The sequence below is a fragment of the Arachis ipaensis genome, chromosome B6 (genome assembly GCF_059453495.1).
Source record: "Arachis ipaensis isolate K30076 ecotype BB chromosome B6, ASM5945349v1, whole genome shotgun sequence".
Lineage (NCBI taxonomy): Eukaryota > Viridiplantae > Streptophyta > Magnoliopsida > Fabales > Fabaceae > Arachis > Arachis ipaensis.
The window spans coordinates 15,417,312-15,432,484 of NC_142441.1; the positions used below are offsets into that span (position 1 = coordinate 15,417,312).

Below are 15,173 nucleotides of genomic sequence, written 5' to 3' on the forward strand. Positions count from 1 at the left end.
AGCTAAATTTAATTCACCTTGATTCTATTAGATGCCTTGATATGTTTGTTAAGTGATTTAGGGTTTAGAAGGCAAAGATTGGATCAAGGGAATGAAGAAAGAAAGCATGAAAAGTTGGAGAACTCATGAAGAAATGGAAGAACCAGAAAGCTGTCAAGCCGACCTCTTCGCACTTAATCGGCCATAACTTGAGCTACAGAGGTCCAAATGATGCGGTTCCAGTTGGGTCGTCCGACCGATCGGCAATCTTGGGTGACAAAATTCTAACTCCAATACTTTTGCATTTCATTTTAGGATTTTAGGATTTTTACTTGCATTTTCTTATTTTTGCATATGTATACACAATAAGCTTAGTCAAGATAATGAAATTTTTCAAGATTTCTATCTATAGGGCACCAATTGATTTGAGTGGAAAACTTTTCATAGAACTTGCTTGAATTATATATATTATGGAACATGGTTTTTGAGCTAAGAACACAAGCTTGTGAGACTTGAGCCTAATGATGTGGTTACATCTTATAACCACTTATTTTTCCTTCTTGTGTGCATTATTCTCTTTCTATGATTGTAATCTTTGATTTGTTTGATTCTTTATGTCCATTATTTTGTATATTCATGCATTTATGTGATTGAGGCCATCATCTCATTTAGCTCACTTACCCAAATAGCCTACCTTTTATCTTCCATTGTTAGCCAAATTTGAGCCTACGCTTAACCCACTTATTCTTATTTTAGCACATTACAAGCCTTAAAGCGAAAAACAATAATTGTTCCCTTAATTTGGATCTTTGATTAGCTTAGGCTAGTGTGTGTGAGTATCATTCAAGTATGGGAACCTTGGGACATTGGGTGAATAAAAGGGTATTTTGTATTGTTATTGAAAATATTGGGAATTGGGTACATACTCATGTATTGATCAAATGTAAAACCTTATGCATTGATGCTCTTGTATATAGAAAGAAAAAAAATGAGAAAAACAAAAGAAAAAGAAAAGAAAAATAATATGGAAAAGAAAAAAAAGAAATAGAAAAAAAAAGAAGAAAAAAATAATAAAAAGGGGACAAAATGCCCCAAGGCAAGGTCCAATAAAATCAATGCATAAGTGTTGTGAAATGAAAAAGAAAATGCATGAGTATGTGAAAAAGTGAAGAATGGGTAGCTAGATTAGAACTTAATTGTATAGGATGTCATAGGTTAGGTGGGAAGTTTAAGCTTATCAAAGATTCAAATTTCAAGCTCACTTGACCAAATATGCATCCTACCTTGACCCTAGCCCCATTACAACCAATGAAAAGACCTCATGATACTTGTATGCATGCATGAAATAAATGTTGATTGTTAGAAGAAAAACAAATCTTGGAAAGCATGAAATAGAGGAGAATTGAGTGAATCAACCCTAAACACTTGAGCGAATAGAGTGCAAATACAACCGGTGAGGGTTTGATGCTCAATTACATGTTTTCACCCATGATCATCATTCTTCATGCAAGTTTGTAAAAATATTTAATAACTCAATTCAATTGTGGATTAGACTTGCTAGTCCTTAGCCCTTGCGCGTATATGTTTCTTGGGAATTGATTTATTTTGACCAAGCACTTGCATTCATTTAGATAGTTGCATATAGGTAGATTGCATTTAGTTAGTTTCCATTGAATAAATGCCATACCCTTACTTCATTCTTGGTTTAAGCATGAGGACATGCTTGGTTTAAGTGTGGGGAGGTTGACAAACCCCAATTTGACGGTTTGTTTTGTATTGATTTTTGGGGATTTTATCACCTTTTACCCACATTTATTCAATGAAATAGCATGGTTTTATAACTTCTCCCTTAATTGTGCTTAAGAGTGAAAACATGCTTTTTAGGACTCAAAATAGCTAAATTTAATTCACCTTGATTCTATTAGATGCCTTGATATGTTTGTTGAGTGATTTAGGGTTTAGAAGGAAAAGATTGGATCAAGGGAATGAAGAAAGAAAGCATGAAAAGTTGGAGAACTCATGAAGAAATGGAAGAACCGGAAAGCTGTCAAGCCGACCTCTTCGCACTTAATCGGCCATAACTTGAGCTACAGAGGTCCAAATGATGCGGTTCCAGTTGGGTTGGAAAGCTAACATCCGGGGCTTCGAAACGATATAAGATTTGCCATAGTTGCTACACGTATGGTGGCGCGCACGCGCAAAGTACGCGCACGCGCCGTTGCTGCCACCTAGTTCACTTAAAGCAAAACGTGGCCAACGAATTCTAAAGCCTTGTGGGCCCAATCCAACTCATTTCTGATGCTATTTAACCCAAGGAGTGAAGAGGGAAACATGTGTTAGTTACCAATTAGTTTAGTTTAGCTTTGTAATTAGTTTCTAGAGAGAGAAGCTCTCACTTCTCTTTAGAATTAGGATTAGGTTTAGTTCTTAGATCTAGATTTTAATTCATCTTCTTCTTCTCAATTCCTTGTTGTTACATTCAATCTTCTTCCATTCTTTAGTTGTAATTTCCTTTATGTTGTTCTTATATTTTGTTGTAGATCTACTTTTGTTCCTCCCTTTCTCTTTCAATTCAATTCAAGGTAAATCATAATAATTGTGTTCATTTGATTTGTTGTTGTTTAATTCCTTGCAAATTGAGCAGTGTAGATTTACTTTTCTTGCAATCTTACTATGCTTTCCTTTTATGCCTTCCAAGTGTTTGATGAAATGCTTGGTTGGATTTTAGAGTAGAGTTTTATGTTCTTGGCTTGGAAAGGTAACTTAGGACCTCTTGAGTTACTAATGTCCAAGTAATTGATGATTGGGATTCATTGACTCTAGTTCTCACTAATTGAATTAGTGGAGAGTTAGGACTTATGGACTAGGATTGATATAGCTCATTTGACTTTCCTTTACTACTAGTTAGAGGATGATTTAATGAGATTAATCCTTGCCAATTCTCATATTGTGGTTAGTGATTAGGATAGAGATCTTTGACCACCAACCCTTGCCAAGACCTTTTTAGCCATTAGTTTACTTTCTTACCATTTATCTTTCATGCTTCATATCAAAACCCCAAATATAACTCACAACCGATAACAAGACACTCCATTACAATTCCTAGGGAGAACGACCCGAGGTTTGAATACTTCGGTTTATAAATTTTAGGGGTTTGTTTTAGTGACAAACAACTTTTTGTATGAAAGGATTAGTGATTGGTTTAGAAACTATACTTGCAACGAGATTTCATTTGTGAAATTCTAAACCGTCAAAAATCCATTCATCAACGTCTGCTGGCAATACTCGCACATGGCAACCACACTGTCCAATTCTTCGTGATAATCCCAGTGAACGACCCTAACACTCTGGTATAGACGAAAATTTAAATTGATAGACTATTGTATTCGTCAAACCCTGTATGACATCGGTTTTTTTCTCACCATTCATGACAGGATATCCCGCTACGGTTCTCGCAAGATTATCGTGGGTCCCTACTACGACTGCTGACGTTAACGTTGCCTTCCGGACATAGTTATCGCATGGGCTGCAATCTAGAACCCAATGGGAGGGTCGTAATTCAAGGAGGATGGGCCACTATTAAGGCACATTACAGCCTAAGGGATGAATGGTTGGTGCTGTTCCGTTATCACAACCTAAAAAACATGATGTACGTCATGTTCTTCACCAGACAGACCAGGAAAATCAACTATGCCGACCATGATGATCCAGGGACGAACTCCACTTGCATACACATTTTGATGGCAACCAGGACACTGCACATAGCCGATGGGTTCAGATCGACCAATCCATTCTTTGTCATGCCAATCTTCCACAACATAGTATCCGTCTGTATGCTCATAAGTGTCGTGAGAATCCAAAAGTAAATCCTTCCAAATTTACATAGCGTAGCCTATTTCATTGCACTCATCTAATAAAAAATATATTTTCATCTCTAGCCAAATGTTCCTTCCCTGCTAGGAGTTTATGAGGATAGGTCAATCTCAATAACCAATGAGACGGGGGCATGGACCGTTCAATATAGGCATTATGCCGAGCGGGCGAACAAGTGTTTTGGAAGAGGCTGGTCCGTCCTAGCAACTGCCTGCCACTTAAGAGACGGCCATGTGTGTGTCTTCGAGCGGCTGGCACCGCAAGACTATTGCCTACATATATACTGATAGCTCATGTATCTCCCCATCCCAGATGTTTTGTAACTTCTTTTCATCAATTACAATGCTGCATGTCAATTTTGTGTTTTCAGTTAACACATCTTCCCATCCCTTCTCGAATCCTAATCCACTGTTGTATAATTTAATATTTTTTTTCTGTAAAACATCTCTCATTTTTTAGTTTGAATATCTTTCATCCTAAGATTATATTTTTTAACATAGCCAAAACCCTAACATGTCTTTATCCAGACAAAGATATGTTAGAAATTTAAACCACATGGGCAACCAACATCACCCTGTAGAACTCAAACTGAAAACTAATACATGGTAGTTCAGTATAATTGGACAACTATACCAAAAATCTTAGAAGCAAATTTAGTGGTGTATTCAAAATTGGCAATAAATCTGTAAACTATTTTTAAAATAGAAAATAATGGTAATGTTTATATACTTTGTCAAATATGTTTAAAACACACTAATCCATCTAAAAAATGGGCAATTGTTATATTACATATGTACTAGGGGTTTCCTAGGCTAGTCAACATCAGCCAATCTACTAATACGGGCACCAACCAATGTAAAAAGGTTCGACCAACTTACTGTTGTAGTCGACGATAGTGATGAGTATCAGCCCCCTTCACTCAATCGTTGAGGGAGATGAATTGCCCTGAAGTGTTAGTCCCACCGAACTCACTGTTAACAAAATCAGCCTGCATGTCACTATCGGAGCAGCATAACGACAGAATCTCCACGGTAGCATCCGGATCCTCGAATAGGTAATCATAGAGCTAACACCAATGGAAAAAGCATATAATTAAACGAAATTATCAACGCAACAGAGTTAACTAAAGCAACTTAAAAATGATTAACCCACCAATTCAAGGTCTACGGAATCCTCATCATCTACAACTATGCTTGAAGACTCTAATGTGCGGCGGTCTGAACACGCCGTTCGACTATGTCCCACCTCCAAGCACGAACAACAGCGTTGACTTTTCTTGTCACCATTCACACCGTTATCCTTTGTCCTGCACTTGCAGGGATTCCGTGCTGACACTGTCTCACCTTCATTGGAGGGCTCCTCAGGTGGAAAAGTGGTGTCGGGTGCATCTTCGTTCTCAAAGTGCTTCAACTAGGGGTGGTAGGAGTACCCGAACCCACGGGTATCTAACCCCCCTTACCTGGTCAGGGCGTGTTTTGATCGGGGAGGGTTGGGGTCAGGGTGACCCCGCCCCTACTCGCCCTGGAGTACACACACACACACACACACACAAACACATGTTTTTAGGGACTAGGGTTTTTTATGTGCCTCCATCACCATCAGACCCCAACTCCCCAAGTCTTATTCTTCTTCCTCAGAGAACCAAAGCTCCTTGCTGCTCAGCCTCTCGATGCGATCACTGCAGCTCCTTGCCATCATCGCTCAGTCTCGCTGCTCCTCGCCATCGCTGCACACCTGTCGTCGCTGCTCAGTCACGCAGTTCCTCGCCGTCGCTGCTCAGCTCCCACCTGCCGTTGTTTCTCATCTCTTATAGCTCTGTAAGACCGTAAGTTCCTCTCTCTCTCTCTCTCTCTCTCTCTCTCTCTCTCCATCACATTGTGAAATCTAAGTTCTTCTCTTGTTCTTCCACAGATTCATCGCTTAGTCGCCGTCGCTGTGAGCTTGGCCGTCGTCATTGCGTGTGAGCCTGTCACTGGAGTTCCTTTCCTATGTCTCTCTGAGTCTGTGCTCATCGGTTAGTCTCTGATCCCCTCATGATAATTCATATTTTTTTTGCAGCATAAAGCATTAATTGCATAGCACTATGAGCATTGGATATTATAGCCTATAGGAACATCAGAAAAGTTTCCAAATTTCAAGCATTCGCATTTCTAGGACGATTATGCATAAAACACAACCCATATTGTCACGAATTCATATGCCCAATACTAGAAAAAGAAAGTGTTATATTTTGATGTGTGGCATTAGTTAGTTTCATTATTTGTTTGTTGGTATCGTTCCTTAGCATGATTTTTGACTTAATATTATACTAGCCTTGTTTGTTTGTTGTCCATGCATGATTTGTGACTTTATATTATATATATCATTCAATTATTGAAAAAAAAATAAATGATTTTAGAGATGCAACTCACAACTCACAATTTAATATGTTAATGTTTTCAGTTCCAACAAAGTCATTATTCTTGTGCTGATTTTTGTTTATGTGTCTGATTGCAGTTTTTACTTTTCATTTTAAATTGTTATCGATTTTAGGTTTTTTTTTAATGTGTTGCAATTGGTTATATATGTTGATTGAGAATGAGACTGTCATATAGTGTTGATATCTCTTTTTGATATGGGGTGTATAAAGTCTACCTGTTTGTTAAAGATTCTATATGGTTTTGCTTAGTTTTTCAAATTTTTTCAATGTAGGTTCTTTAAGATTATTTCATGGCTAGTAATGTTAGAGAAGACTCACAAAGCAACAGTGTTGTTGCTCCTAACGATAATGAAGTTGAAGTTTAGAGTAATGCTAATCCAATTTCAGAAACTTCACAAGCAATGGATAATAATGCCTCATCGCAAAAAGCTCAAAGAAAGAATAATTAAAGCTTTGATGTGTGGCCAAAGTTGGTTGTGGACAATTTTAGGGAGTAAAGATGATATATTATTTAATTTTTATTTATGTTAATTTTTTACATAATACTAATTAATTTATTAATTTCTATCTCTTTTGATTTTTAGGTTTGAATCTTGACTTTCAAACCTTTAATGATGATGAAGATGTGGAAAGTGATCAAGAATAAGGATTGAAGACTCTTTTTTATTTAATGTTACAATTTTTTCATTATGGTGTTAAATTTATAGTGATCAAATATTTATTTTTTTTTTAATTTCAAGTTAGTTGACATTATATGAATCTTATGTTTCTATTTTAATTTAGGTATGAATTTTAAGTTTTTATCTTAATTTATACATGAATATGTAAAAATTAAAATGTTATGCAATTTTTATAGGGGCGAGTACCCGCAAAGGCATGTTAGGGTAGAGCAATCTACTACCCACAGGTAGGAGTGGAGCGAGTAGTAGTGAAGTGAAAGGAGGGTCGGGCGGGGTCGGGTAGGACAAAAATTTATCCCTACCCGCTCCACTGCCACCCCTAAACAAAGGGACACAAGAGCACATCCACGGTTTCATAGTGAGTTGTGGCAAAGCCTCGATCTTGTAAATCGCAGTGAAAGCTTTATCGAGAATCATGGTTTCATAGCACTTGAAGAGCATAGTTAGATCTGTTCGCACGCACGCACGCACGCACGCACAGAGAGACAGAGAGAGAGACACACACACACACACACACACACACACACACACACACACACACACACACACACACACACACACAGAGAGAGAGAGAGAGAGAGAGAGAGAGAGAGAGAGAGAGAGAGAGAGAGAGAGAGAGAGAGAGAGAGAGAGAGAGAGAGAGAGAGAGAAGAGGGTGCCGTAAGAGGAAGGTCACCGCTATCGTCACTGAGTCTGACGGGACGAGAAAGCAAGAAAGTGGTCTTGAGGCAAAGAGAGCGGAGAGAGGATGGGCTCCCCTGCTATCGTTGTCGCCATTCTTGCAGCTGTCCTCATCGTCGAGTTGCTCTGTCAACGCTACCCTTTCTCCTTTTTTCTTTCTGTCCAGCGTTGGCAGCGACAGCGACTCTGAGCCTCGCCAACGCCGCCCTTTCTGCCCACTTTCATTCCTTCTTCCTCTTTCTCCCTCTATATTTGTTTTTATTGCTGTTATTGTTATTAAATCTTTTTTTTTTTTTTTGGTGATGGTGGTAGTGGTGATTTTGAGTAACTGGATAAAAATGACTTTAGTGGTGATGAGAGAGTAAGGTTTGAGGGTGATAGGGACAATCATGGTGGTGGAGATAGCAAGAGTAATTTAAAAAATAAAATGTCGAAGGAACTAACTCTATACGAAGTCAAGCGGCCAACTTTTTAAAAAATTCTAATTTATAAATTTGAAAAACTTGTTTTACGTTAAAAAAATACGCATCCTTCCGCCCTTTCTCCTCTCTCTTCGCGTGTCTTCTTCTTCTTCTTTCCTTCTATGTCTCTCTCTTGGTACTGATTCTCCTTCTACGTTTCTTCTTCTTCTTGTTCTTCTTCCTCTTCGGATCACTTTTAGAAAATTTTAATACAATAATTTTAAATATTTTTTTATTAAATTTTAGATATTTTTTTCAAAGAGTTTAGATTTTTTTTTTTTAGGTTTTAAATATTCTTTTTTTTTATGATTTTAGATTTTTCTTCTATCAAATTTGGATGTTATTTTTTAAAATGTAAAAAATATTCAAAACTAAAAAAAATAAACACCTAAAGAATTTTGCAATTATACATACGAAAAAGAAAAGAGTTTGTGGGTTTTTTTTTATTATAAATAAGAATGAAAGTGAGATCATGATTATTCTTGATTTAGAGTTATTATTTTTTCTATTTTTTTATATTTTTTTTGCAATTTATATACTAGTTAATTACAGTTAACTGGTATTTTAGTTACTTATTTAGTAGAGTAATAAGATTGTATAAGAAATTTAGGTTATTTTTAATAGAATTAACTCAAATTTTAACGGTTAAATATTTTTGTCAAGACGAAATCTATTTTTAATGTGTACAAAATTCATTTTGTTCTTTTATAAATAATTTGATGAGCATTTTGAACTTTTATAAATAGAAATAGTAGTTTTTTTTTAAAGGTTTAATATGAGGACCTCATATTAAAATCGAACAGATGAAATTTATTGTAATATCAAATGCAACGGCTTTTTTATTGAAATAAATAATCAAAATACTTTTAAAGGTTTAGGGTTTAGGGTTTAGGGTTTACGCATCCCTGAAAATTATTATCTAAATACGCATCCCTGAAAATTATTATCTAAATATGCAGCACCATCTCTTGATCATCACCCACAAAATGGGTTTAGCCTCCATTTCATAAATGCCATCCACGAAATGAAACCAAGACTCACATGAGAAGCATTGACCACCATCTCAATTCTGTCACCCGCGAAATGGAGAACTGCACATCATTGGAGGCAGCAGCGAAATGGCGACATCAAGGGCGGCGCATGCGAAATGGAGCATCCCGCTCCTGACATACACGAGTTGGTGTAGTTCTACCATTACCGTAGCATATTATATCATTTTAGGAAAATGCTACTTGTAGAACAAAATTTAGTCTTTGTCAGCCTTTAATATTATTTAATTAAAACATATTCCTATTTTTTAGGATACATATTTATAATTAAAATTAATTTAAATTTTAAAAACTAAAATTTCTCTAACTTCCTACCCACTTCATAGTTAGTTATTATTTTCTTTTTTTACGTTTCTTCTTTCGTCTGTTCTGCTACAATATTCCAATTTATATCTGCAGAAAAAAAGAATTCAAAGTCAGTGCATTTAGAAAAAAATTAATCCCTTACTTATTGTACCTTTGATAAAATGCAGGATCTGTTTTACGACTTTGTAGTGATGAATGATCGAATACAATTATTTATACAAACTAAAATATTTTCAATTGTAATTTTTTTTAATTGCAACACATATAAAATTATTAAATTATACAAAAAATATTTTTAAAACACATCCAAAATCATAAATCTAAAATTTAAATTTAAATATTAAAAAATAATTGTAAAACATCTAAAATTATGAAGTTATATAGAAATTATTTTTGAAACAAATCCAAAATCATAAATCTAAAATTTAAACTTAAACATTAAAAAACAATTGTAACACATCTAAAATTATAAAGTTATACAAAAAATATTTTTAAAACACTTCCAAAATATAGAAATTACACAGTAAATTTTAAATTTCAGTTTTATTTAGTTTGTATTTTGAATGTGTATTAATTTTAAAAAGATAGTAAATCTATTCATAATTTTTAGATGTGTTTATTTTAATTTTTTTTAATTATTGTAATAAAAGGCTGAATATTGTGTCATTTATAAAGGATACCTAGTTGAAAAAACATATTATTTTTAAAAAAAATATCCATTAACAAAAGTTTTATTTTTCTTCGTTAAATTTTGCTTACTAAAATACTTCTTAATAAATTATCCTTTTATTCATTAAATTATATTTTTAAAAAAATTTAATAATTATATTATTTTTTTCTAAAATACCCTTCTATAATGTTTTAATTATTAAATTATATGGTAAAAAACCCAAATAAGCCAAGGAGAGCTCCAAATTACCGAAATCAGCCAAATCAAAAATCCATACCTGAATCCACCAGGACGAATTATTATATAATTCAAATCAATAAGATTCGAATTATACTCTCAAGTAATTCGAAGTGATATAATTCGAATTATCTCCATGCAACAAATTAACGTAATTCGAGTTGATATGATTCGAATTATACACATGCAAAAAATGATGTAATTCGAAACAATACGTTTCGAATTAAACTTACCTATTTCGAATTTAGTTAATTCGAATTACTAGGACTCATTGTACGACTCATTGAACTCCTAAAACCCACCTAGGGAGCTCATTGTACGACTCGTCCCAGTCCCCATATATGACGGCAACGGCCTTCTGCTTCGCCATCCATACCCTCCTGTACGTTGGCCTGAACCCAAAGTGTGCGGCCGTGGCATTTTGAAGCACATTGATGTTCACAGCTGCATCAGCCCTAACCATCGGCATAATGAAGGTGGATATCACATGGTAGTCCAGACTCCTATGGTCGCTGGAGATGGAGCTGGCGAGACATGTATGCGGTCCGTTGTATCGCTTCACTTCCCAGATACCCTTCCACTGTCGGAGACTCATCCGAATGAGCCATGTGCACCCATTCCCAAACTCAGAACACTTTCCCACATACCTGCGATAGTCAGACTCAACGACCTTGTACTGGACCCCTCGGCGGATACTGTACGTCTTCACATTCAACAGCGCCTCATCTTTATCCTGAAATTGTTGGCCAACCTGAAACTCGTTCATACCGGCAGACCCCTCCGTATCTCTAGCGCCAAATCCTGAGGGCTGCAGAGCACTTTTGTCCTGCCGCATGGCATCCAGGTCCAACGAGGAAAAATGGGGTGGATATTGTTGTGTGCCAGAACTAGATCCACCTGTAGCCCTTCTTGGAACAGTAGTTCCAACATCATCGCCGCTTTCATCAGCGATCATATCCGGCTCCACGTCATCGTCATCTGGATCATCAAACAAACCATCACCAACACCAGCCGGTGTGGGACAATGTACCTCGGTGGGAATATGTTCCCCATGCCGAACCTCGTCTCCAACATTGCCGACCAGATCGACGGCAAACGAAGGGGACGCAACAGGCTGCATCAGTGGCTCATACACAAGAGCAGAGGATGAAGCAACAGCAGGTCTCGAGCTCGAGCCGGCAACCGCGGCTATAGTATTGGCATTCCGGTTTGAACCACCCGAGCTAGATACCACATCAACCAACTTAGCCAACAACTCTGGTGTCCTTACCTCGGGAAACTGCCTACGACAAAGAAACATAACCTGCAAGTCCTCGTTACTACCGATTGTGGAACAATCAAACTTCACGGTGTCATGGAGCACCGCTGTTGGAATGCGGTAGAAAAACTTCTTGACCCTTTTAACTCCTTCGAGACCAAGCTTATCCAGCACACAGCTAACAAGAGCATCGTAGGTGGTTGTTGGCGTCACGATAATACATAGGGGATCCTTATCAGTGAACTTCACGCCGGACCGAGTTTTTCTCTTAATCGACCCTCTATAATGTACCAGCACTAGGAAACTCTCCTCACTAGCCATCTCCCCTCTTTGTTGAGAGCATCATGAGTTCACAGCATATATATACAGCTCTGGTTCGTGCTATATATATATAATTCGAAACAATTTGTTTCGAATTATGTTGTATCACAAGCTGACCTAGTAATTCGAATTAACTAAACTCGAATTCCTTAATTATAATTCGAAACGATTTGTTTCGAATTATGTTGTATCACAAGCTAACCTAGTAATTCGAATTAACTAAACTCGAATTCCTTAAGTATAATTCGAGACGAGTTGTTTCGAATTACTTTATTTTGTTTCCTTCATAGTAATTCGAATCATATTGATTCGAATTACTTTAACTCGTTGCATGCACATAATTCGAATTATATCAATTCGAATTACTTGAGAGCATAATTCGAATCTTATTGATTCGAATTATATAATAATTCGTCCTGGTGGATTCAGGTGTGGATTTTTGATTTGGCGGATTTGGATAATTTGTAACTCTCCTTGGTTTATTTGGGTTTTTTACCCTAAATTATAATTTTACTAAAATACCCTTTAAAATTTTTTTTATATTTAACTATTAACTTTTCGATATCTATATATATTATTTTAACATTAAATAAAAAATTTTAATAAGATTATTTTTTAATATCAATATATATTAATTGTTATACATAGTAATAATGATAAAAAAACTTTTATTTAATGTTAAAATAATATATATTGATATCGAAAATTAATAGTAAAATATAAAAATAATTATTAACGAAAATTTTAGTAAAATTATAATTTAATAATTAAAAAATTATTAAAAAATAGGTATTTTAAAAAAAATAATTTAATTATTAATTTTTTTAAAATATTTTATTATGAAGTCTGGTGATAAAAATATTTATGTGCAAGGGGTAAAATGGTGAAACTAAAGGGAATGGGAGTGAAAAAATAATTGCGTGGTGGGACACTTGGCTCATGTCAGCTTTGGCTCCATTTCGCGGGTTGCAGGATTGAGATGGTGGTCAACACTTCTTATATGAGTTTTGGCTCCATTTCGTGGGTGGCATATATGAAATAGAGGCTAAATTCATTTCATGGGTGGTGACCAAGAAATAGTGGTGTGTATTTAAGTAATAATTTTTAGAGATGCGTATTTAGAGAAATAATGTTTTTTGTTTATTTATTTCAATAAAAAAGCCAAATGCAACAGTCTCCATTTTTCTTGGTAGTAGGGGTGTATATGGGTCGGGCCACATCGGGTTTGGCTTAACCCAGACCCGACCCGAAATATAAATCGAGCATAATTTTTAGATCCTAACCCGATCCTAGACCCAATGAAACATACGTACCTTTGGATCGGGTAAAAATCGGGTCTTTAGCATGTAAAAATCACCTAATCTCCAACCATTATTTCATAATTCACATAGTAAAATTTACTTAAAAAATATAACAAGAACCAACCATTCTCTAAAATTGAAGCATAACCATAATCAATACTAATATTATCTAATAACACCAAATATTTAAATTAATACAAATAACACAATATTATGCATTAATCTAAAGTGTTATGCATTTTAAACATAAAACATTAACTTATAATCTTATAATGACTAATAACACAAAATATTAAGGTTTACAATATTTAAATTTTACATAAGAATAGCCATCATCCATCATTAATAACACAAAATATTAATTGTGTATGCTGACCGGGCTATCGGGCCGAATTTGGGTGACTCGAGCTATGGTCCGGACCCAACCCAAAATAATGATCGGGTCTATTTTTGAGACCCTTACCCACCTTTAGATCCGATGAAATCACACTAAATTAGCCTCTAAAATATTCGGGGCCAGACTGGATCTTCAGGCTGGACCGGGCCTTGTCCACTCCTACCAGACAGTGTTATAATTGCAATTTGACACGAACACCAAGGCAAATGAATGTGATTTGTTTGTAGCTTATGGCACAATAAATATATAATCAGATTTATTTATTTATTCAAATGTCTCTGTAACATAATACAATATCAAGTGAATATGCATTCGTATAATATGGCAGAACCGAAATTAGTTATTACATAACATAACACAAGCTAAATAATAATTATTCTTGTTCTTCCTCCGTTGAGACCCAGAGAGACCAAACTCAATCTAATACAAGATCGTTTCTGGTAACGAAAAGAAGGCGGCGGCGTCTTGAACCTGGGAAGCTCATGGAGGGCCGGGAGGCCCAGCAGGCCCAGGTGGGCCAAATGGACCCCCTAAGCAATCTTGAAACAACCAGCAGCAGCACAAACAGCTCAGGCTGTCATATCCAATATCCATATCAAATGGAATCACAAAATTCAAAATGACATAAAGATAGAAGCAAATTAACTTCACTAGTTATAAAGCAGAGAATTTTCTTTTAGCTACACCATCTCTATATAACCATTTAATGTCAACTTATGATTCTTAATTTGTGAAAGTTCTTATCACTACTTTTCAGTATCGGCCAATTAATTGCTACATACATAAGATAGAATTCAAAGCCTCATACTTACTTAAACGGACAAATAAATTAATACTCAATTAACTCAAGTTAGTTCCCCGCTTTCCATTTAAATAAGAAAAATGATGTTTTTACACCACTTTTTTTATACACATTCTTTATATACCTTTTTTGTAGTATAAAAGAGTCGTTTTATCTGCTCCTTTTTATTAATCACTTTTAATATCAAAAGTATAAAATATAAAAAAAAAATGTACATAAATGTAATGCATATAACATTTTTTTGTTTTAAATAATGCATTGCTTCTCGCATATAATTTACATTTTCGAAACTCAAAAAAGGTCCAAATCATACTTACCAAGAACCAATAATATCGCAAAAGCCACCGAAGAGTCCTAAGCCTGGCGGGCCTGGTGGACCCCAACCAGGAGGACCTGGGCCTCCTGGGCCTGGACCGCCTGGCCCCATATTTCTATGCGGGAATCTTAAATCAAATAAAATGCAAGACTCTGAACCTAAGAAAAAGGGCAAGGCTTTGATTTTGAGAGCCTTCAAGAATCAAGACTCTGAAAATCTCAACACCAACAAAAAGAAGAAAACTCTATGAAAAGATGTATGAAACCAAGAGGCAGAGTTGCAACTTGCAAGTGAGAGAGGATTCCTTTGGGATTTTTATAGAACACTAAATTAGTTAGCTTAGCCTCGAAGCACCTATTTATCTTGTTCCCGCACCTAATATTCAACTCAAGTTCAACCTTACTTTCAAACTAGCTTCTCCCT

The 15,173-nt window shown here is 35.7% G+C and overlaps 1 protein-coding gene and 1 long non-coding RNA gene across 2 annotated transcripts; both read right to left on the minus strand.

Annotated features, from left to right (window-relative positions):
* Window positions 1-10,635: 10,635 nt before the first annotated feature.
* LOC107646481 (uncharacterized) lies at window positions 10,636-11,934 on the minus strand. The gene has a single exon (XM_016350664.1). It carries the CDS (start codon window positions 11,932-11,934, stop codon window positions 10,636-10,638), a length of 1,299 nt encoding a protein of 432 aa, XP_016206150.1.
* A 1,943-nt stretch (window positions 11,935-13,877) lies between these two features.
* On the minus strand, window positions 13,878-15,082 carry LOC148554701 (uncharacterized). Its single transcript, XR_015885841.1, has 2 exons — window positions 14,752-15,082; window positions 13,878-14,206 (listed from the first exon to the last, which is right to left on the minus strand). It is a non-coding gene; the product is annotated as an uncharacterized LOC148554701 (long non-coding RNA).
* Between the last annotated feature and the right edge of the window lie 91 nt (window positions 15,083-15,173).